At 44.7% G+C, this 24,206-nt stretch overlaps 1 protein-coding gene across 2 annotated transcripts in view; it reads left to right on the forward strand.

Moving 5' to 3' along the window:
- The window catches only part of CHCHD3 (coiled-coil-helix-coiled-coil-helix domain containing 3), a 203,070-nt gene that overhangs the window by 16,748 nt on the left and 162,116 nt on the right, over positions 1–24,206 (forward strand). For both annotated transcript variants that reach the window (XM_034420781.2, XM_087873565.1), the window contains exon 3: positions 17,273–17,354. In XM_034420781.2, coding sequence (XP_034276672.2) covers positions 17,273–17,354 — 82 coding nt within the window. The remainder of the gene's footprint in view (positions 1–17,272; positions 17,355–24,206) is intronic.

Genomic DNA, 24,206 nt, shown 5'->3' on the forward strand with positions numbered 1-24,206 from the left:
AGTGACAACGGCGCTGAGAAAAAAGTGACTCATGACTGCTTTTCGCACTTAACGTCCGTTGCGGCATCCCCAGGGTCACATGATCAGAATTTGGACACTTGGCAATTGGTTCATATTTACATCGGTCCCGGGGATCACATGGTCCCCTTTTGCGACCTACAGTGGGGAAGCCAGATTCACTTAACAACCGTGTGACTTACCAACCTAACAACCGCAGTGATTCACTTAACAACCATGGCAAGAAAGTTCACAAAATGACGCAGAGCTCTCTTAACCCCTGTCTTCCCTAACGACAGCGATTCTGGGCTCCCTTGTGGTCGTAAGTCGAGGACTACCTGACCTTTTTTTTTTTTGCGATATTGGAACGATTGTTTGCTCGAGTCCCAAGATCCGCCAAGCGGGAAAAGGACCCTCCCCCCAGTTCCTCGCTATGTGAGAACGAGACCCCCTGCCTTGCACTCCCAAAATCTACAGCCTAAGCCGAAAAGCATCTTTGTGTCTTCTCAACAACACAGAATTACCCTCTCTCTAATGTGACATTAAAAGCCATCGGGAGCCAGGGCTGTGTGCCGTTTTATTTTATAATTTCGGCTGTATTCTGCGTGCCGCTATTTTGTTAGCTGACAAATTATTAGATCGACCGAAAAAGACGTAGAAGATATTTTCAGTCAAAGAGGCCGTTTTGCACACACATACCCTTAGCTAAAGAGTTTGCAGCGTCTTCCCTGCCTTTGCACCCGCATCTCCAGAGGCAAGGAATAGACAAATGCTGCTAATAACTTGGCTGTTATTTGCACCCGAACGACTCCGGATGCATTATTAAAGTCTTTTTTGTTTTGAAAGTCGCCCGATTTACCGAGATCTTCCTGTGACTTGAAAAGGCAGCAGCTGAGTTATCAAATTACAAGCGCTGGGTTCAAAGCATTCATCTGTTAATTGCTCTGATTAACGGATTAATTAAAAACAGATTGAAGATGTAATAATTTGGGTTTATTTTTTTGTAGTTTTCTGGTGAAGAGGGGCCTGATCGTTTGCTTGCTTCGCTCGCTCGCTCCCTCCCTCTTCTTGGGGTGGGTCTGAAATTTTCGTGAGGAGGGTGTGAGCAGACGTGTGCCTGTAAAATTTCGGCTTTTGCGTAAAATAGAGGACCGAAAGAACACGGTTTATAATTCTTTGAAAGCAGAGATCATCTTGTAATTATTTGTATACCCGTTTCTGGTTTGCCGAATTCTGCTGCAGTTTAATAGGACTAAGGAGTGATCCTTCCTTAAGTCCTTCAAAGTTTTTTTTTTTCCACACTCAGATTTCTCTTGGGATGGGGAGAATTAGAAAGCAGATATTGGTGCCAATGTGCCAATGTGAGTTTTACACTCTTAAAATGGAGGAGGAATAGTGAACAGGGGCATATTTCTGGCGTGTCTTTACAGACAATCCTCGACTTTGTAACGGTTCGTTTAGTGACCGTTCAGAGTTATAACACCACTGAAAAAAGTGGCTTATGACCAGGGCTGGTATTCACTTACTTTCCCTTCCAGTTAGCAAATGTGAGTATGCATGTCCACGCACGTCCACGCATACGCCTGGCCTTCCGCACTTGTGTTTTGCTAGCGCGTGCATCTTCCGTGCATGCGCCTGGCCTCAAAAACGTGCCTGAATAGGATGGCATAGCAATTTCCGCTACCGGTTCGGGCGAACTGGTCCGAACCGGATGAATACCACTTCTCCTTATGACCCCTTTTCACACTTCGCGACCGTTGCAGCATCCCCAGTCACGTGATCAAAATTCAGATGCTTGGCAACTGACTCATATTTATATTCATTCCACGGATAAAACTCTAGTTGTCAAAACAGTACAGGTTGTCCTTGTTGGACGACCGCAGTTGAGGCCCAAATTTATGTTGCTAAGGGAAACCTTTGTTAAGGGCGTTTTGCCCCGTTTTACGACTTTTCTTGCCACCGTTGTTAGGTGAATCACTGCAGTTGTTAAGTTAGAAACGGGGTCGTTACATGAATCCGGCTTCCCCGTTGACTTTGCTTGTCAGAAGGTCGCAAAAGGGGATTGCGTGATCCCGGGGACACTGCAACCGTCGTAAATAGGAGCCACTTGCCAAGTGTCTGAATTTTGATCTTTTCTGCCGCAGTTGTTTAAGAAACACAAGAGTTGTTCAGTGAATCGTGCCGTCTTTAAGTGAATCTGGTTTCCCTCATTGACTTGGTAACATAATAATGGTGTTCCAATATCTGAGGGGCTGCCCCAAAGAAGAGGGAGTCAAGCTATTCTCCAAAGCACCCGAAGGCAGGACAAGAAGCAATGGGTGGAAAGTAATCAAGGAGAGAAGCAACTTAGAACTCAGGATAAATTTCCTGACAATGAGAACAATTAATACATGGAACAACTTGCCTCCAGAAGTTGTGAATGCTCCAACACTGGAAGTTTTTAAGAAGAGATTGGACAACAATTTGTCCGGAATGGTAGAGGGTTTCCTGCTTGAGCAGGAGGTTGGACTAGAACAGTGATGGCTAACCTTTTTGCCATTGTGTGCCAAAAGCGGGGGAGTGTGGATGGGTCACACACGCACGTGTCCATACACATAAACGTGCCCCCGTGCATGTGCATGCGACTCCCCCCACTTTTGGCACGCGATGGCACGATGGGCCCAGTAGGCCCGTTTTTCGTTCTCCCCAGGCTCCCGAGGCTTTCTAGGAGCCTGGGGAGGGCGAAAACAGCCTTCCCCACCCCTACCCCCACCCCTGGAGGCCCTCCAGAGGCCGGAAACAGCTTGTTTCCCGACCTCCAGTGGGTCCGGAAGACCCGAAAATCAGCTAGCCGGCACGCACATGTGCGCTGCAGCTGAGGTAGGGCAACGCTCGCGTGCCCACCAATATGGCTCCGCGTGCCATCAGTGGCACGCGTACTATCGGTTCGCCATCACGGGACTAGAAGACCTCCAAGGTCCCTTCCAACTCTGTTACTCTGTTATTTCATTTCATTTTCATTTTTCATTTTATTTGATTTATATACTGCCCTACTCCCGAAGGACTCAGAGCGGTGAACAGGCACAAGATAAAACACATAGAATACAAAAATTTAAGAGCAGAAGTAAATCGAATTAAATCAATTTAGCCCAAGACAAATTTAAAACCCCAGCTTAAGTACAAATTAAAATTTACAATAAAATTTACATTAAAAAGAGAATGGGAGAGGTTAGGCCAGACCAGCCTTGTGAAATAAAAAGATCTTGAGAGCGCGGCGGAAGGTGCATAGATCCGGGATCCTCCGTATCTCCGGGAGGAGCTCGTTCCAAATAGTAGGTGCCCCCACCGCAAAGTTATATTACTTTGCTGGTCAGAAACCAGCTGGTAAAATGACAAATGTTGGTCATATGACCTAGGGACAGTCATAAGTACATGCCAGTTGCCAAGTGTCTGAATTTTGATCATGTGACCATGGGAATGCTGCAAGGCTCATAAATGTGAAAACCTGTCCATAAATCATTTTTTTCCAGGGTCATTGTAACTTTGAACAGTCATCAAACGAATGGTTATAAGTCAAGGACTATCTGTATTGCATCTTGTAGAACGATTTCTACATACAGCAAATAACATTTGAAAGCCTTCCTTTAATTTGAGTTGACGTGTAAGAAACTCCTCAATTATTCCTTCGTTAAAAAAAAAATCCCACTGAAATAAGATTTGAAAGAGCCTTGGTGGCACAGCTGACTAAATGCTGTTAAAGTGGCACCAGCTGCCTGCAATTACTGCGAGTTCGAATCTCACCAGGCTCAAGGTTGACTCAGCCTTCCATCTTTCCGAGGTAGGTAAAATGAGGACCCAGATTGTGGGGGCAATAAGCTGACTTTGTATAAAAAAAGAACACCGCTTAGGGGGGGCCGAAAGTCCTACTAAGCAGGTATATACAAAAGTATGAAGGCTGTTGCTTAACGCATTGTAAGCCGCCCTGAGTTTCCGGAGAAGGGCGGCATATAAATCGAACCAATAAATAAATAAATAAATAAATTCACTTCTTAAAAACATATTTACTCCTACCCTTTGGCTCTGTTTTCTACTTATATTTCCCCCCTCCCCCGGAGAACTTGATTAATAATGTCTCCAATTAAGAACCCACTCAATATTGATTTTAATATTGAACCTTCCTGAGTAAATAAACTGGAAATAGAGAAAGTGATAGTGTCGCCTCTTCATACAGCAGGATTTCAATGATGAAAAATGCCAAATCTGGCATCTGGCCAGCCCTGTGAAGAATTCAACTGGGTCCGTGTCAAAACAGAAAGCACCCTCCCCGAATTAAAGGGAATATTTTGACAGGCAAAAATGTGCAGCAATAGAGCTGGGATGATAACACAGAGCAAATTTGTATATATTGCAACTACATTATGGCCAGTTAGAATGGCTGACAATGAGAAGATCAAAGGATTTTCTTTGAGTTTATTTTCAGTGGACAGTTGGTGATTGATGTTTCTTGTCTTTTGAAGTATTTTGTGAAAGGTTAAGGTAGTTGTCAGGGTAAAGATTTAAGAGCTGACCAGCTGCTACGATAATGTAATGCTGGGAAATGAGTCAGGAAGGTTTTTGGGCTGATATCACTTTAAGAGCCTGTAATAAGAAGAGGCCCTGTTGAGGCGTATCTCTTTCTCCGTGTGTGCTTCCCTGCTGTAATTGCTGATTGCTGTTTTGTTTGAGGTCTGACTAAAATATGTGTATGTATATATTCTTTGTAGATGAAACCACTATTTAAATACAAACATCTGTTTACCGTGTTTGCTCCTGGGTTGTCTTACATAGTCATACTGTGTGCACTCCGACAGTAGTATTTTTTTTTTTTTTTGGGTGCTTTCAAGTTAGTCTTGACTCCTGGCGAGCACCGGGACAAATTCCTGTAAGCTTCTCGGTAAGATTTTGGAAGGAGTTGGCCATTGCTGTCTTCTTCCTAAGACTGGGAGAGGGGACTGGCCCAAAGTCATCCAGCTGGCTTTCATGCACAAGGCAGGACTAGAACTCGTCGTCAAGCGACGTCATCTTGCCCACAAAGGTTTGAATAGTCAAAACTACGGTTTTCTCAGGAGTAATGCACCGCTGTGAGAACTGAGCCATAAGGAAGGCTGAGCGCCGAAGAATTGATGCTTCTGAATTGTGGTGTTTGGAGAAGACAGTTCCTCGGCCTGCAAGGAGATCCAGTCAGTCGATCCTAGAGGAAATCAACTGTGACTGTCCTTTGGAAGGACAGATCCTGAAGCTGAAGCTCAAATACTTTGGCCACCAAAGGAGGAGAAGAGGGGGCAGAACCTTGGGCGCTACCTAACAAAATAAAATTCAGTGAAAAAAGTAAGGTTCTACATTTAGGCAAGAAAACCAAAATGCACAGGTGCAGTATAGGTGGTACCTCGCTCAATGGTAGTAACTGTGAGAGGGATCTTGGAGTCCTAGTGGACAACCATTTAAATAGGAGCCAGCCGTGTGCAGCAGCTGCCAAAAAAGCCAACACAGTTCTAGGCTGCATTAACAGAGGGACAGAATCAAGATCACGTGAAGTGTTGATACCACTTTATAAGGCCTTGGTAAGGCCACACTTGGAATCCTGCATCCAGTTTTAGTCACTGCACTATAAAAAAAGATGCTGAGACTCTAAAACGAGTGCAGAGAAGAGCAACAAAGAAGATCAGGGGACTGGAGGCTAAAACATACGAAGAACAGTTGCAGGAATTGGGTATGTCTACTTTAATGAAGACATGATAGCAGTCTTCTAATATTTGAGGGGCTGCCACAAAGAAGAGGAAGTCCACCTATCCTCCAAAGCCACCTGAAGGCAGAACAAGAAGCAATGGGTGGAAACTAACCAAGGAGAGAAGCAATTTAGAACTAAGGAGAAATTTCCTGACAGTGAGAACAATTAACCAGTGGAACAGCTTGCCTCCAGAAGTTGTGAATGCTCCAACACTGGAGGTTTTTAAGAAGAGATTGGACAACCATTGGTCTGAAAGTGGTATAGGGTTTCCTATTTGAGCAGGGGGTTGGAATAGAAGACCTCCAAGGCCCCTTCCAACTCTTATTATTCTATTCTATTCTAAATAGAGTAGAAACAAAGCACAACAAAGCACAATGAATACACAACTGCCCCTTTCGAAGTAGCACTCCTGCTTATTTTTCCCATATAAAGCTATCACTCGCTCCTGATGTTATGAAACAGGTGTCAACTTGCAAAGCTTTCAAGTTGCCGTGAGCAGGAGGGAGGGAGAACTGAACTGAATTCCATACATTCTTCTGACCGCAATCGGAAGGAGGGTGTTAGGTTTCACAGCCAGCCAAAGTGGTTAATTGGAGAATGTGATTTATGACATGGCCAGAGAGGAGGGGAGAGACAGGGTCATAGGGGAACGTAAATCTACGCGGGATCAGTCCTAACTGCATCCCAGTATTGCCGGAATGTTGCTCCTAATAAATGACTATATTTCCTTTGAAGTTTGGATCATGGCTCATGAATTAATTAGGGCATCTTTCGGAAACTTGACAACAGGCTCTTGAACTCGGCACCCGAACCTTGAGTGGGGGCTGATTTAGGAATTAAGTCTCACCGAATTTTGTGGCGTTCATTTTACCTCACGCTACAAGTGTCTTAATAGCCCGGCTGTTATAACAGCCCAAGTAATGTGTTTCGTTGGAAATATTCTTCCCGATATCTTTTTTTTTTGTTATAATAGAATTGCATGTCGTGAGTAATTGAAAATAAATATTAAAAGTCCCAGTCTCTCCTTCTACTCGACGTTGGGAATAATTTTCAGTGAGGCAAACGGGGGGATAAAATGGCTCCCAGTAAGTTCTTCCTATTGTCAGACTAAATAGGCTCATATAGGGTAGGTTTTCTTTGGAAAAGAAAAGATTTCTCTTTTTTTGGGGAGGGGGAAAAAAATTGCATAGCTTTGCACTCGGTTGCTGCCTGTAATATCTCAGGTCGTTGCTGTGCTGTTATTTAATGTGGGACATTTTAAAATTCTGATGCTGCAGCTTATTGTTGTGCTAAAAGCCTTACAAACAGCTATCCGGATGCACAATGAGGCGTAGGCTTATATATACACTAGAGGGAATCACTTGCTCGAGAGGAGAAGGAGGAAAAAAATACATTGTGCCAATGGCTGGGAAGGGGACATTAAAAGATAGTGCGAAAATCTTTGGGAGTCAACTCTCCTACCGTGCGCTCAAGTCTTTAGCTGGTTTAATCATGCATGATGGCTTAGCTTGCTGTTCATCGGATGGTCCTTCCACGACAAGCTTCTCTTTCTAACCACAGCCGTACTAAATGGAAGTTGGTTAAGTAGGTTGCTCTGGGGGCCCTGGGTGCTCTCTGAGCGTGGATATTTTCCTGCAGATGTTTCATGACCCAACTAGGTAACATTATCAGTGCTAGCAGGGAGTGGGGTTTGCAAAAAAGGAGGAGGAGGAGGACTTCTGAAGACAAGCTGTCCCACTGATTTAATTGTTCTCCCCATCAGGAAATGTCTACTTAGTTGCAGGTTGCTTCTCTCCTTGATTAATTTCCATCCGTTGCTTCTTGTCCTGCATTTGGGTGCTTTGGAGAATAGGTGGAAAATACCCCCCCACCCACCCCATATTCTTTGTGGCAGCCCCTGAGATATTGCAAGACTGCTATCATGTCTCCCCGAGTCCTTCTTTTCATTAAACTAGACATACCCAGTTCCTGCAATCGTTCTTTGTATGTTTTAGCCTCCAGTCCCCTAATCCTCTTTGTTGCTCTTCTCTATTCTCTTTCTAGAGCCTTAACATCTTTTTAGTATCATGCAGTGGTGGGATTCAGGTAATTTAACAACCGGTTCTCTGCCCTAATGATTTCTTCCAACAACCAGTTTGCCAAACTGCTCAGAAAGTTAACAACCGGTTCTCCCGAAGGGGTGCGAACCGGCTGGATCCCACCACTGGTATCATGGTAACCAAGGTTTTTCACAACTCTGATATTCATAGGCGTAGACACATTGTGACATCTGAATGCCTGTTTCAAGACCTTCATCAGAACTCCGATATCAAAAAAGGGCCGTAAAATTGAGTCGGTCGCTTAGGTGATCTGATTTATGACGGTTACAAATTCTAGCCGTGATGGAAGGGCTCCATTATGGTCATAACACGAGGAGTGCTTGAAGAACCATTACTGTCCAGCACAGTATTATTACTGTGTGTGTGTGTGCATGTGTATGCGTATGTGTGTACCTACAGGTATCTCACAACAAAGTTGTTCCTCGAGAAATTTTGAAGGTGTTTTTGAAGGAAGAGAAGAAATTAGGTGATTTCTTCTCTTCCTTCTCCTAAGACAGTGATGGCTAACCTTTTTGTTGTCGTGTGCTGAAAGTGCGTGTCTGCACCCATAATGCCATGTGCGCGTGACCCCCTGCCCCCCTGCGCATGTGTGTGCGACCCCCTGCGCTTCTCCTGTGCTCCACCCGCACCCCGTTTTGGGCCTAGTGGGCCTCCCTGCAGCTTCCTGGGAGCAAAAACGGGCCATGGGGAGGGGCATGCTGCACCCACCCACATGCTCTCCCACCCCTGCACATGCGTGTGCGACCCCCACACATGCATGTGACCCCCCTGCACCCCCATGTATGTTCACGCATTTCTCGCATGCGCGCCCCCCCCACGCATGCACGGCAGAGACCCGAAAATCAGCTGGCCGGTGGGAGACACCCGCGATTGTGTGGTGGAGCTCAACTGCTGTGCCGTAGCTTCGCCATCGCGGTCCTAAACCCTGTGCAAATATTATTTTAGTTCTCTTTATTTCCACAACCCCCCACCTCCCCCAACTCACAATGCCGCTTGCATGAATGTGAAGAAATATCTATCTTTTTCTCCTGGCTTTGAACAGGATCGGTGTTAGGAGCAATATTTCTGACAGCCGTCCTCGAGCGGGCTGACCCGTTGCTCAGGAATTCAGAAATTCAGAAAGCGTGTAACAAGGTCACTCTCCAAAGTGTCTCAAGTCTGCTTTCCCGGCGGACTATTTTATTCCCGACGTTTTTATCTCTGTATACAAAAAACTGTTAGGTTTTCCAAACGCTGCTGAGGGATTCCGTTTTTCTGAGAAAGACGAAAACCGTCTGGCTTCTTAAAAAAACCCGAGTTTTATTTCAAATCTTTCTGACGAGAACCAAAGAGAGTGCGGGTTAATCTTAGAGCCCAGGGAATGCTGCAAAGATTGTTTCTTTATTAATTAGCAAGCGGCTTTCTCGTCTAGAAATAAAGGTCCTTGTTTTAAATAACAATTTAATGTAGCGACGAGACAGTGTTTTCTTCTGGTTTTTTTCTCCTGTAAATTGCTGAATGTTTCATACTTGCTGTCCTGTTACATAAACAAGCATATAATGAGCTGAAGCCCCTCCCTCTCTCGGATATATTCAGTGGTGGGATTCAGCCGGTTCGGAACAGTTATGGCGAACCGGTTGTTAAATTGCTGGCTGGCCAATTCCTGCCCCACCCCTTCCAGGAGTCCCCACGCGCCTGTTTTGGCTCCCAGGTAAGTGCAGGGAGCCCTGCTAGGCCCAGAACGGGCCGTGTGTGTTTGCGACGAAGCCTCTGCGGCCAGTTTTTGCTCCCATGAGGCTGCAGGGAGGCCTACTAGGCCCAAAGTGCAGGGAAGGGCAGCATGCCTCCCTTCACAGCCTGTTTTTGGTCCCGGGGGGGGTGCAGGAGGCAAAGTGCTGCCTGTCACACCCCCTGGCCACGCCTACCATGGCCACGCCCACCCAGTCGTTCATTAGGATCGAGAACCAGTTGTTAATTTATTTGAATCCCACCACTGGACTCATCCAATATGCGATGGTGGGAAAAAGTAATAGCCACTTTAGATTCAGTAACTGTTTGCACTTAATCTTTCACTTAACTTTTTTTTCTTTTTTGATTTGGTAATTAATCTTCCCAAGTGCTTCACAAAAACCAACAGAAGAGAATATTTGTAGCTCAGGGTGGGGACCTTGGTGCTCTCAGAAGTTGGTGGTTTTCTTGTAGACATTTTATGACCCAACTAGAGAACATCATCAGTGCTGACAGAGAATGGGGTTTGTGGAGAGGAGAAGGAGGAAGAGGAGGAGGAGGAAGAGGAGGAAAAGGACACACTTCAAAGAGGTTTGAGCTTCTTCAGCGTTGGCGAAATATTGTTCCAGGTGAGATGCATTTGAGGGCATTCTACCATGTAGAAGAATCCTGTCAGAACATTTCAACGGTGCTTGGATCAGAATTTTGACATGGCCATTCCAAAGGAATGGATTGATATTTTTTTTCATCCATTTTTCTTACGGTTTTGCTTGAATGCCTGAGTTCCCTTCTTGCTACATAACCCACATGCGCTTCAGGTGATGAGGAAACGGCCTCAGATCTGCTTCCTGCAGGCAGCCCCTCAAATATTGGAGTCAGAATAGAGCGGGAAGGGACCTTGGAGGTCTTCTAGTCCAATCCCCTGCTCAAGCAGGCAAATGGTGTGTCCAGTCTCTTCTTAAAGCCTCCAGTGATGAAGCACCCACAACTTCTGGAGGCAGGTGGTTCCACTGGTTAATTGTCCTCACTGTTAGAAAGTTTCTCCTTAATTGCAGGTTGTTTCTCTCCTTGATCAATTTCCATCCATTGTTCCTTGTCTGGCCTTTGGGTGCTTTGGAAAATAGCTTGACCCCCTCCTCTCTGTAGCAGCCCCTCGAATATTGGAAGATGCTATCCTGTCTCCCCTGGTCCTTCTCTTCACTAGACTAGCCATGCCCAGTTCCTGCAACCGTTCTTCGTATGTTTTAGCCTCCAGTCCCCTAATCGTCTTCGTTGCTCTTCTCTGCACTCTTTCCAGAGTCTCAACACCTTTTTTATAGTGTGGGGACCAAAACTGGATGCAGGATTCCAAGTGTGGCCTTACTAAGACCTTATAAAGTGGTATCAACCCTTCACGTGATCTTGATTCTATCTCTCTTAATCAGTTTCCATCCATTGTTTCTTGTCCTGACTTCAGGTGCTTTGGAGAATAAATTGACTGCTATCATGAAGACTGCGATCGTGTCACCCCTAGTCCTTCTTTTCATTAAACTAGACATTCCTGCAACTGTTCTTTATATGATTTAGCCTCCAGTCCTCTAATCATCTTTGTTGCTCTTCTCTGCACTCTTCCTGATCATCATCTCCTTTTAATGACCCCATAATCCCTTGCGGGGTGGAGTCTGGGCAACTGAATGGAGCTGAGTGTTTACAGGCCGGATGCCCTCCCTGTCGCCAGTGCGGAGTTTTGTTCAGCAGATCAATTCTGAATTACCCAGAGAAGAGAAATATCTGCCTCTACCTAGGATTGAACTCACAGCCTCCTGATGGTGAGGCCAGAGCTCCACCTCTAGGCCACCGCACCACTCCTGCGCTCTTCCTGATGACCTGGTTTATTGAGTAAGCCATGGTTCAGTTGTCTTTCGGTGAGCTTGCTGTGGAAAGCAAGCAAAATCTCTCTTTCACCAAAAGTTCATTTACGGTAGGTTTCCGCTCTGCCTTTTTACCCCAGGACGAAAGTTGCTTTATCGGAAGGAATTTCTGGTTTGGTGTGTGTGTGTTTTTTTTTAAACACATTTCTTTTTCTTTTTTTTTTTTTTGTTCACAGTCCCTAGGACTTATTATGCCCTAGAGGTGATAAACGATTCTGGGTCTGTAGTAGCTCTAGTATTTTAATGAGCTTTTCTTACCCAAATGACTTTAGACTGCAATAAAGCTCTCCAGTTGTGTTAAATCAGAATCCCCATCCCTTTTGCCCGTAATTTAAATGAGCAAATTAACCAGCACTGTTAACAGTAAATTTGCCTCCTCTCTTAAACTGGGGCAGCAGAACGTATTATTCCAACCAACGTCTCTTAAATATATTTAGTCAACGTTGCTCGGTTTGAATGCTTTAGCCTGTAATCGTGAATTGCAGAATTCTGGAGTGGTGTGATGGACGTACTTTTTAGAAAGTCTGCAAAGGCTGTTTCTAAAAGAAGCAGAAGAAGGAGAATTCTGGGAGCTGAAGTCTACCCATATTAAAATGGCCAAGGTTGGGAAACGCTGAATTGCTGGCTGAGGAATTCTGGGAGTTGAAGTCCACAAGTTTTAAAGTTGCCAACTTTGGAGGCCCCTAGGCATAATACCTGGCTTTTTGGCTGTGAAGCAGTGATGGGCTGCTGCCGGTTCGGGCAAACCGGTAGCGCCGACGATCAGCCTTGGTACTACAGGGGTTTAAGGCACCCTGTTATTAAGCTTATTAAGACCAGCTGCCTGCAATTATTGCAGGGTTCGAATCTCGCCAAGGCTCAAGGTTGACTCAGCCTTCCATCCTTTCTAAGGTAGGTGAAATGAGGACCCAGTTTGTGGGGGCAATAAGCTGACTTTTTATAAATATACAAAAGGATGAAGGCTATTGCTTAACCCATTGTAAGCCCCCCTGAGTCTCCGGAGAAGGGCGGCATATAAATCAAATTAAAAAAAAAAAATTCTATGGGGGGGGGGGGACTGGACTTCCGGCCAGCTCCAGAATTAAACAGGGGGCTTCCGGTTAGGACCTTTGTGGCTCTTTGGAGTGTTTTAAGGTTGCTGACCCCTGACCTAGGATAATATGAAGTAAAACTAGGATAAGAATACAAGTAGACCTTGAGATACGACCACAATCGAATCTGCGTTTTACAGGTTACAACACCTCAACTTACAACACTTCATTTACTGACCGTTCAAAGTTACGACAGCACTGAAAAAAGTGACTTAGGACCATTTTTCACAGTTGCAACCTTTGTGCCATCCCCGTGGTCATGGAATCAAAATTCAAATGCTTGTCAACCGGCTCATACTCATGACTGTTGCTGTGCAACCTATTGACAAGCAAAGTTGCTGAATATGTCTAGTTTAATGAAGAGAAGGACTAGGGGAGACACGATAGCAGTCTTCCAATATTTGAAGGGCTGCCCCAAAGAAGAGGGGGTCAAGCTATTCTCCAAAGAACCTGAGGGCAGGAGAAGAAGCAATGGGTGGAAACTAACCAAGGAGAGAAGCAATCTGGAAATAAGGAGAACTTTCCTGACAGTGAGAACAATTAACCAGTGGAACAACTTGCCACCAGAAGTTGTAAATGCTCCAACACTGGAAGTTTTAAAGAAGAGTCTGGACAACCATTTGTCCACAATGGTATAGGCCAGGGTTTCCTGCCTGAGCAGCGTGCTGGACTAGAAGACCTCCAAGGTCCCTTCCTGCTCCTATTCTGATTGGTCTATAAAATCTCCACAAGCAGCCCTCTGGGAAGACAGCAAAACAATTTACCCTGCAACGGATCATTAGATTAATTTCACCTCTGGAGAGATATTTTAACTATTTCGAGAAGCAGATCTGGCACCTGACCACGGGGGCATACAATGCGTAATAATTAAGGTGCCTGCCAGTCTATGCATCGGGTTTTTTTATGGGGCCTTTGGGTAAGAATGGATAGGAAAGAAAAGCCTAATGGCCCATCGAAACAACCTCTGAAGCACAATAAATACAATCTGGCTATAAAGACACGGCACATTTGACCTTAGCAATCAATTGGGTTACGTATTGATCACCCAGATCCTAATAGAGAATAAAAGTGAGGATGTAGATTGTTAAATAGAAATTCTATTACTCTAGATATATAGGGCTGTTGTTCCCGAACGAGACAGCCAAGGAAACGAAGTTAAGGCCTTAATTGTAGGAAAAAAAGACCGGAGGATGAGATATATAACTCCAGCAATTTTATTTATCTGGCCAAGTTCTTGCAAAAAAAAAAAAAGCCCACCCACAAATCGTTTGACTCAAATTGATGGGCTGAACATCTAAGCAGGCAATTCCTATTTAGCTGAGGCGGATGAATCATTTACAAATAAACCTTTAGGAAGTCAAAGCAAGCACGCAATTATTCCGAGTCTGGTTAAGGTCAGCCGTATTACCGTGCGTGATGAGCAGAAAACCTGATTTTTCTAATGACAAGATTCTGAAGACGATACAAGGAGCTCCAACAAGACGAGGTTTGAGACATTAGAGGCGAAACTGTGGTGAACGGACATTTCCTTGTTGTACTAATGTCCAGAATAAGGCTGGCGTGAACTAAATGCCCATTGGCTTAGAACGATCCGCACTAGGAACCGAAGGCTGGACAATCATCGGAATCAAAAAATATCCTATGATATCTCAAACGGAACAGAATAACAGTCGGAAGGGACCTTGGAGGTCTTCTAGTCCAACCCCCTGCTTAGGCAGGAAAACCTACACCACTTCGGACCAGGGGTGGGTTCTAAATTTTTTTACTACTGGTTCTGTGGGTGTGGCTTATTTTGTGGGTGTGGCTTGATGGTCATGTGACAATTCTTTAGGATTTAGCAGAGGTACTGGTCTACCAGGTATTTAACTGCTTGCAGAGCTGTATCGGTCTACCCATTTATTTTTTCCAGGCACCGGTCTACTCATTTGTTTTTGGAGGCACCGGTCTACCACCAAACTGCCTTTTACCACTGATCAGCTGTAGGGCGGCCCTTTGAAGCCCCGCGGCAAGAGTTTAAACAGTTTTTTTCCTCATAGCCCATCAGCTGGGACTCAGGAGGCAGCAATAGATTGGGGGTGGGGCCAAATAAAAGGTAAGAAAAACGCGGGGGTTGGGGGGGCCAGGGGGCCAGAACCGATTCGGTGACATCATATCATCACCGCTACCGGCTCGGCGGAACCGGGCCAAACCGGGAGGAACCCACCACTGCTTCAGACAAATGGTTATCCAACATTTTCTTAAAAACTTCCAGTGTTGGAGCATTCACAATTTCTGGTGGCAAGCAGTTCCACTGGTTAATTGTTCTCACTGTCAGAAAATTTCTCCTTAGTTCTAAATTGCTTCTCTCCTTGACTGGTTTCCACCCGTTGCTTCTTGTCCTGCCTTCAGGTTCTTTGGAGAATAGCTTGATTTCCTCTTCTTTGGGGCAGCCCCACAAATATTGGAAGACTGCTATCATGTCTCCCCTAGTCCTTCTCTTCATTAAACTAGACATATTCAGCAACTTTGCTTGTCAATAGGTTGCACAGCAACAGTCATGAGTATGAGCCGGTTGACAAGCGTTTGAATTTTGATTCCATGACCACGGGGATGGCACAAAGGTTGCAACTGTGAAAAATGGTCCTAAGTCACTTTTTTCAGTGCTGTCATAACTTTGAACGGTCACTAAATGAAGTGTTGTAAGTTGAGGTGTTGTAACCTGTAAAACGCAGATTCCATTGTGGTCGTATCTCAAGGTCTACTTCTATTCTTATCCTCGTTTTAAACTAGACCAGTGATGGCTAACCTTTTTCCCATCGCGTGCCAGGAAGGGGGTGGGGTCGCACACGCATGTGCCCACACCCATAATTCTATGTGCCCCACCCCCACGCATGCGCGTATGAGCCCCCTCCCCCCGCTCCTGACACGCGATGGCCTGGTAGGCCCATTTTTCTTTCTCACCTGGCTCCAGGGCCTCTCTAGGAGTCTGGGGAGGGCAAAAACAACCTTCCCCACCCCCCCTGGAAGTCCTCCGGAGGCTGAAAACGGGCCGTTTGACAACTTCCGGTCCCACCGGAGCTGAGCTCGCGTGCCCACTGATATGGCTACGCGTGCCACAGGTTCACCATCACAAGACTAGACCTACCCAATTCCTGCAACCATTGGGTCATGCAATTCAACTTTTGCAGTGGGCAAAGAAGACCGATTCAAGATCCATCAGAGACGACTTATTATTAACAGAATAACAGAGTTGGAGGGTAGTCCAACCCCTCCTGCTTAAGCAGGAAATCCTTTGGAGCACCCCAACTTCTGGAGGCAAGTTGTTCCACTGGGACAATAGGAAGTTTCTCCTTAATTCCAGGTTGCTTCTCTCCCTGATGAATTTCCATCCATCCATTCTTTCTTGTCCTGCCCTCTAGTGCTTTGGAAAATAAATTGACCCCCTCTTCTTTGGGGCAGCCCCTCAAATAGTGGACCAGAGAGGTGTGAATTGTGCGTCTCTGGGAAAATCTCAGCAAAGGTCTCATGGAAGGAAGAAAGCTCCCATGAATTTATTGCTTCAGAGGACACCCCATGCTTTAAGTCAGAATTTGAGTATACCTATAAACAGACTTTCTTTACCATAACGATATTGTCAGATATTGTCAGACGCGAAAGATCAGGTCCACATATGAAGGTCCAATTAAACCAGTTTATTGCTAAAAGCCTATGCGTAGGAATCTTCTCAACTGACTAGGGTTAGATAAAGGCCAAAGGCAGTCCGTTGAGGGTGGACTTAGTTCGTTTGTGGCTACGTAAGGATGCTAGGCTGATCCCTCTTTTAACTCCACCTCCAGGTTCTGCCGCTCCTTCTCCTAAATCATTGCAGTAGATCAGATTTTTAAGTGGAGTCCAAGGCTGAAATATGGAAACCAAGATGTCTCTCAAAGGGGTGAACTTAGAGATAGCTTTGGAGTTCATGTCCATAATAGCAGTCAGGGACCTGATTCAGTTTACTGGGGGCCCAATCCAGAGCAAAGATCTTCCTCCCTCCCTCCCTCCCTCCCTCCCTCCCTCCCTTATATTTCTAAATCACCCATCACCCTCAAAGATGCATGACCCCAAAAATGAAATTGATTAATAGAAGAACAGTTCCATAAGCTGGTTGCATGCAACATTGTCTGAAATGGTGTATAGGGTTGCCTATATACCATTTACGTTTTAAGCAGAGGGTTAGACTAGAAGATCTCCAAGGTCCCTTCCAACTCTTCTCTTCTCTTCTCTTCTCTTCTCTTCTCTTCTCTTCTCTTCTCTTCTCTTCTCTTCTCTTCTCTGCTCTGCCCTGCCCTGCCCTGCCCTGCCCTGCCCTGCCCTGCCCTGCCCTGCCCTGCCCTGCTCTCCCTCTCCCATCCCTTCCACTCCACCCCACTCCCCTCCCCTCCCCTCCCCTCCCCTACTCTACTCTACTCTACTCTACTCTACTCTACTCTTATTCCTATTCCTATTCCTATTCCTATTCCTATTCCTATTCCTATTCCTATTCCTATTCCTATTCCTATTCCTATTCCTATTCCTATTCCTTATCCTATCCTATCCTATCCTATCCTATCCTATCCTACTCTACTCTACTCTACTCTACTCTACTCTACTCTACTCTACTCTACTCTACTCTCTCCTCCCCTCCCCTCCCCTACTCTACTCTACTCTACTCTACTCTACTGTAAACATGTATTTATTTTGTTTTCCTCCATTTCTTAATTCCAGTCAATGAAGAAGAACTAAAGAAAAGAATAGCTGAAGAATTGGCCTTGGAACAAGCTAGGCGAGAGGCTGAAGCTCAGAAAAGGTAAATTTATTTATTTATTTTCTCAGTTTTGTGGGGAAATCTGTGACTCTGGATACCAGGGTTGAAATAAGGTTGGTGCTCATAAATTAGAAAAGCAAATGAGTGGAAACAGTTGGGAATTTGGGAGCTTGGATTCCAACACAGCTGGTGCACTCCACTTTGAAAGGGTTTTGCTACTATTTCCTTTTGGAACAATGAGCTTTATTTCACATTTCTTTAGGCTGGCTGCTATGTATGAAAGCTAGGTGAAAACAGTTTTATACATCCTGACATTGCCATCCAGCATGCATCTCTGTTCTTTGTTTTCGAAGATCTTTCATTACATATAAACAAATTATTTAATAACTTGCTTATTTAGTATCCATAACTATCACTAAGTGTTGTATCTAATGTTTTATGATGAATGTATTTTTACAATGACTATGATAAAAGGATGCGGTGGCTCAGTGACTAGGACACTGAGCTTGTCGATCGAAAGGTTGGCAGTTCAGCGGTTCGAATCCCTAGTGCCGTGTAATGGGGTGAGCTCCCGTGACTTGTCCCAGCTTCTGCCAACCTAGCAGTTCGAAAGCACGTAAAAATATACAAGTAGAAAAATAGGGACCACCATTGGTGGGAAGGTAACGGTGTTCCGTGTGCCTTTGGCATTTAGTCATGCCGGCCACGTGACCACGGAGACGTCTTTGGACAGTGCTGGCTCTTCGGCTTTGAAACGGAGATGAGCACCGCCCCCTAGAGTCGGGAACGACTAGCACATATGTGCAAGGGGAACCTTTACCTTTACCTTATGATAATGGTCTATCTCTATTGTTGTAACTACACTGAGAGTTTATGCACCAGAGACAATTTCCTGGTGTGTTTAATCACACTTGGCCAATAAAGAATTCTAATTCTAATTCTAATTCTAATTCTAATTCTAATTCTAATTCTAATTCTAATTCTAATTCTAATTCCCCATTCCGTTCTTATTGTTTTATTTCTCTTCTCTTCTCTTCTCTTCTCTTCTCTTCTCTTCTCTTCTCTTCTCTTCTCTCCTCTCCTCTCCTCTCCTCTCCTCTCCATTCCATTCCATTCCATTCCATTCCATTCCATTCCATTCCATTCTTATTATTCTGCTCTATTCTGCTCTATTCTGCTCTATTCTGCTCTATTCTGCTCTATTCTGCTCTATTCTGCTCTATTCTATTCTATTCTATTCTATTCTATTCTATTCTATTCTATTGTATTCTATTCTATTCTATTCTATTCTATTCTATTCTATTCTGATCCTTCAGAAGTTTACGGGTGTGACTCATGTCAAATTGGTAAAATTCCCTGCGTACTTTTCGAAAGCAGGATGATGCTTGTCACCTTCCCTTCTGCGCTCTCCTGAGAACGAATGAAGTCCATTTTCTTAACCTGCCCATACTGTGATGTGGATTTTTGCCACCTTAAAATCGATAAGACGTCGTTATTTGACTTTCATCAAGACACGTTTTTGCAAGCTCATTATTTTGCATTTATTAAAGAACCTTGTAATTGACATTGCTTCAAGTCGCATGTGACTATTGCTTCTCTCTCTCTCTCTTTTAACACTGCATTATGATGGAATTAACCGCAGAGGTTTAAACAAACCATCCCCGTAGACTTCAGAGGAACGTATACCCAGAAATGTGTTTATAGGATTTCCATCTAAATTAAGCTAATGTCATACCAAATTGAACATAAACACAAACCAAAAGCCCTTTACCGGACTAAAATATGCCTCTTTGAGGAGTAAAACAAATTTATGTGTTATGCTGAAATTACAGCTCTTTGAAATATTATGGCTGGTCTTAATTGATTTTTGGTTCTTACGAGGAAATGTGCTTACTCTTTCTGTGTTCGTGTTAATGTAATTAATGTTAGCAGTTTAAAATGGAACAATTTATTATGCACTTTGATTATTCCTCCTGTACCAATAATATTAAGCGGTTCCTTGTTCGTAGGGGCTTTCTGGTTCAGGTTTTATTCTATTTACCGGTAATGTACTCTGCGAACCTCCATTATATGAAACCATGAGTTAGGTAGGCTTCTTAATCTTCTCCTTCCTGATGTGCTGCCAAGGTTATCCAGGATTCCTGTTCCCTGTGAATTCACATTCACACCCATCCGCATTCCAGCACTGATGATGGTACCTAGTTGGGTCATGAAACGTCTGCAAACTCAGAGAGCAACAAGGACCCATGGAATTCACATCTGCTGGGATCTATTTCTCTTAGGGAAGTGCAACTGAGAAGTCCCCTAATTCTCCAGCCAGCCATGTTTGAATTCCCCAACCAACTTGAAGACCTGTGAACTTCAATTTGAAGACTTGTGGACTTCAACTTGAAGACTTGTGGACTTCAACTTCCAAAGTTCCCCAGCCAGCCATGTTTGAATTTCCCAGCCAACTTGAAGACTTGTGAACTTCAACTTGAAGATTTGAACTTGAAGACCTGAAGACTTGTGGACTTCAACTTGAAGACTTGTGGACTTCAACTTGAAGATTTGAACTTGAAGACCTGAAGACTTGTGGACTTCAACTTGAAGACTTGTGGACTTCAACTTGAAGACTTGTGGACTTCAACTCCCAGAATTCCCCAGCCAGCCATGTTTGAATTCCCCAGCCAATTTGAAGACTTGTGAACTCAAGTTGAAGACTTGTGGACTTCCACTTGAAGACTTGTGGACTTCAACTTGAAGATTTCAACTTAAAGATTTGTGGACTTCAACTCCCAGAATTCCCCAGCCAGCCATGTTTGAATTCCCCAGCCAATTTGAAGACTTGTGGACTTAACAGGGCTGGCTGGGGAATTCTGGGAGTTGAAGTCCACAAGTCCGCAATCCTCAATGTTGCCAAGGTTGGACAACCGTGTTTTAAAGAAACAATCACAGCACGACATATTAATCAGTGGAACGACTTGCCTCCAGAAGTTGTGAATGCTCCAACACTGGAAGTTTTTAAGAAGAGACTGGACAACCTTTTGTCTGAAACGGCATAGAGTTTCCTGCCTAAGCAGGGGGTTGGACTAGAAGACCTCCAAGGTTCCTTCCAACTCTCTTATTCTATTTTAAAACCTAGGACTTGTAGCCTTCGGTTGGACCGTAATTCTTCGGGGCCTACGAGATATTTTGAAGCTCTCCATAAAGAGGCTGTAATTCAGCGGAGAAATAAATATTTGCACGAACATCCCTCTTTGTTCAGCATTAGCAGTGTTTTATACGATGGTATTTGGGTGAAGGAATTGAAACTTGGCAGAGCCGTACTCCGCCCGGCGTTGGCATCCTTATAATACGTTCAGCGAGTAGAGAAATTTACACAGGCTTTCGGGTTTAAACAGCTTGATTCCGAAAGACGGCTTTAAAAGGGAACCTTTTGTACTGTGTAAGAGAGAAAAGGGGAGAGGGAAGAAAAAAAAAAAAAAAAAACCCCACCACCCAGACATGGAAAATAGATTTGCAGGGATTATCTCCATTTTGCACTTTGCAGAATTTAACCAGAGGTTTTTCTCTCCCCCACCCTCCTCTCTTTTTCTTGACAGCCATTTTGTAAAGGCTTTGTATGGATCTAATTCTCTTTTTCACAGTAGATTATTCAGTCGCTCTTCCCTTCTTTTTTTTTTTTTTTGAGGGTTTTCTCCCCCCGTTTGCTGGGTATGTGCGTTTCAGCAAACGCTTCTGTGGGTGGTATCCATAAAATTTGGAATTATAGTATACATCTGTGTCTGTCTCTCTGTCCCTTTCTGTTTCTCTCTTTCTCACTCTTTCTCTTTCTCTCTCGTCTCTTCGTTTCTTTTTCTCGCCCCACTCTCTCTCTCCTTCTCCCCTCTCCCTCCCTGTCTCTTCTCTCTCTCTCTTTTCCTCTCTTTTTTCTCCCCACTCTCTCCCTCTCTCTTTTTCCCTCCTCTCTCCCTCTCTCCCACTTTCTCTTTCTCTCTTTCTTTTTCCCTCTTCTCTCTCCCTCTCTCCCCTTCTCTTTTCCCCCTTCTCTCTCTCTCTCTTTCCCTCCTCTCTCTCCCCCTCTCCCTCTCTCTTTCTTTTCCCTCCTCTCTCCCTTTCTCTTTCTCTCTTTCTTTTCCCTCCTCTCTCTCCCTCTCCCTCTTTCTCTTCCCCCTCTCCCCCTTCTCTTTTTCTTTCTTTCTTTTTTTTTTTAAATGTTTTATTGTAATAAATTATAATAATACAATTTTATCCATCCAGTTACATAGTATGGAAAAAGAAATAAATACAAATTGTACGTATTATACATAAGTAGATAATCTTTGCAAACCAGTTACATGGTAAAAAACAAAAAAAATTTTTTGTTCACATATCATTTTTAGCATATGTATATGTGATAATCTTTAACAATAAATTAGTAAATACATAAATTATGTCTTTTGCTTACCCATGTAACCTTTCCTTGCCTTATTATATTTCCTACCATCCACAGTACATCTTCTCTTACTATTTTCCCCCTTCTCTTTTTCTCCCTCTTCTCTCTCTCTCTTTTCCCTCCTCTCTCCCTCTCCCCCTTCTCTTTTTCTCCCCCCTTCTCTCTCTTTCTTTTTCCCTCCTCTCTCTTCCTCTCTCCCTCTCTCTTTCTCTTTTTTCTCTCCCCCCTCTCCCTCCCCCTTCTCTTTTTCTCCCCCTTCTCCCTCTTTCTTTTTCCCTCCTCTCTCCCTCTCCCCCTTCTCTTTTTCTCCCCCTTCTCTCTTTCTCCTTTTTCCCTCCTCTCTCTTCCTCTCTCCCTCTTTCCCTCTCTCTCTTTTTCTCTCCCCCCTCTCCTCTCCCCCTTCTCTTTTTCTCCCCCCTTCTCTCTCTCTCTCTCTCTCTTTTTCCTTCCATAAGCTTTGTAAGAAATTCCGTCTGTTCGTGAACCTTCTCTGCTTCTTTGGAAACAAACGGCTTTCCTTCTTCAGTATTGGGTGGTGGAATAGATCTTTGCATTTAATTGATGCTAGCGTTTTATTTAGCGTTTGGTTCATTAGGTTACAGCAGTGCAGTGTATGGGATGGGGCTGCGAAGTTCAGTAGGCCTCCTTTTTTAAATATCTTTGCCAGGATTTTACAAGGTACCTTCAGAAGCATCTGAAAGAGATGCTCAGCTCTACATGCTGGAGCCATGTTTTCCAATCTCGGCCGTTTTCCTGGGTCATGAAACCTTTGCAAGAAGACCACCAAACTCAGAGAACACCAAATATCCCACAGTCCTCCTCCTCCTCGCCCTCCTCGCCCTCCTCGTCCTCGCCATAAACCCCACTTCCTTCCAGCTTTGATGATGTTACCTAGCTGGGTCATGAAACGTCTGCAAGAGAAACCACCAAGCTCAGAGAGCACCAAGGATCCCATAGTCCTCTTCCCCCCCTTGCTTTTCTTCTTCCTTTTCTTCCTCCTTCCCTTCTCCTCCTTGACTCCCTAAACTCCATTCCTTTCCAGCATTGATGATGTTAGCTTGTTGGGTCTTGAAACGCCTGCAATAAAACAACCAAGTTCTGAAAGCACCAAGAACCCCACAGTCCTCCATCTTCTCCTCCTCCTTTCCCTCCTCCGTTTTGTAAACCCTCCTCACTTCTAGCCCTGATGATGTTACCTAGTTGGGTCGTGAAACATCTGCAAGAAAGCAGCCAAGCGCAGAGAGCACCAAAGACCCCACAGTTCTCCTCCTCCTCCTCCTCCTCCTCCTCCTCCTCCTCCTCCTCCTCCTCCTCCTCCTCCTCCTCCTCCTCCTCCTCCTCCTCCATCATCTCCATTTTGTGACCCCCCCCTTTTTGTCCTGATGATGTTACCTAGTTGGGTCATGAAATGTCTGCAACAAAACAACCAAGCCCAAGAGAGCACCAAGGATCTTCTAATGGGGGCATGTCATGGCAGGCGGGATGCAGTCCGCGATTAACTCTGCATTGACTTCCCCGGTCCGTATGTCACGCTCTTTGACAGGGAGAAAAAAGTGTCACTTATTCATACCCCCCCCAACCTTTGACATCAGAGCTCAACTTGTGTTGTGGCCCGCCAGGATTGTGGCTGATCCTGACGACGAGGAGGCTGGTGTGATGTCGTGCCAGCAACCTCGCAGCTGGCGCTTGCGTCGGACAGCGAGGAGGTTGAAGAGGATGTGGTGCCAGAGGCAGAGACTCAGCCAGGGCCTTCAGAACCTCCAGAGGCTCCTTCAAGTGGAGAGAGCGAAGTGGAGGAGCCTCTCCTCAATGCTTGAGCACGCAGGGCTGCCAGAAGGCAGGAGTAGCTACTCAGGAGGAGGAGGTCTCCTCGAGAGTAAGGTTTGAGGATAATTGGCCACTCCCTTAGCCTATTTAAGTCACACGCAGTTAGTAATTTCTTGCTGGAAACAACATGTAATTATTACAGAGCATTTTGGAGAGTGAGTGTCTTATTGTATCTTGTTTTCTGGGCTGGTTGCCAACCTTTGCCGGACTTTGGTTTATTCTTGGTACGTTATAACTTTGATAAGGACTGTTGGTGTGTGTCCATATCCTCGGGAATCCAGAGCTGGGGCAGAACCACTTTTTACCTGGAGAAGAAGATTTCAGCTCTCCCCCCACCTCCGGTCTCATTCTTTTATCCGGCGGGTTGGTGCATGTTCTCCGTGTCAAAAAACTCGTGCATCAAATCTCTCTCTCTCTCTCTCTCTTTTTTTTTGCTCCTGAGTTCACTCGAGCAACTTTACATTACGGCTGTAAAATGCCGGCAGCAGACACGACAGACGCTGGATGGGGTTTTTTCTTTCTTTCTTTTTGGAATGTCGAATGTTAGCAATTTAATTTCCTTCCTTTGCAGTTGTTAGCTCTTCTACTTTACCAAAGTACTTAAGGTGACATTCAGAAGCTCTTGCACGTTTACGACTTACTGAAAAGCC

This window comes from Pantherophis guttatus, chromosome 7 (assembly GCF_059756535.1).
Source record: "Pantherophis guttatus breed Tessera chromosome 7, ASM5975653v1, whole genome shotgun sequence".
NCBI lineage: Eukaryota > Metazoa > Chordata > Lepidosauria > Squamata > Colubridae > Pantherophis > Pantherophis guttatus.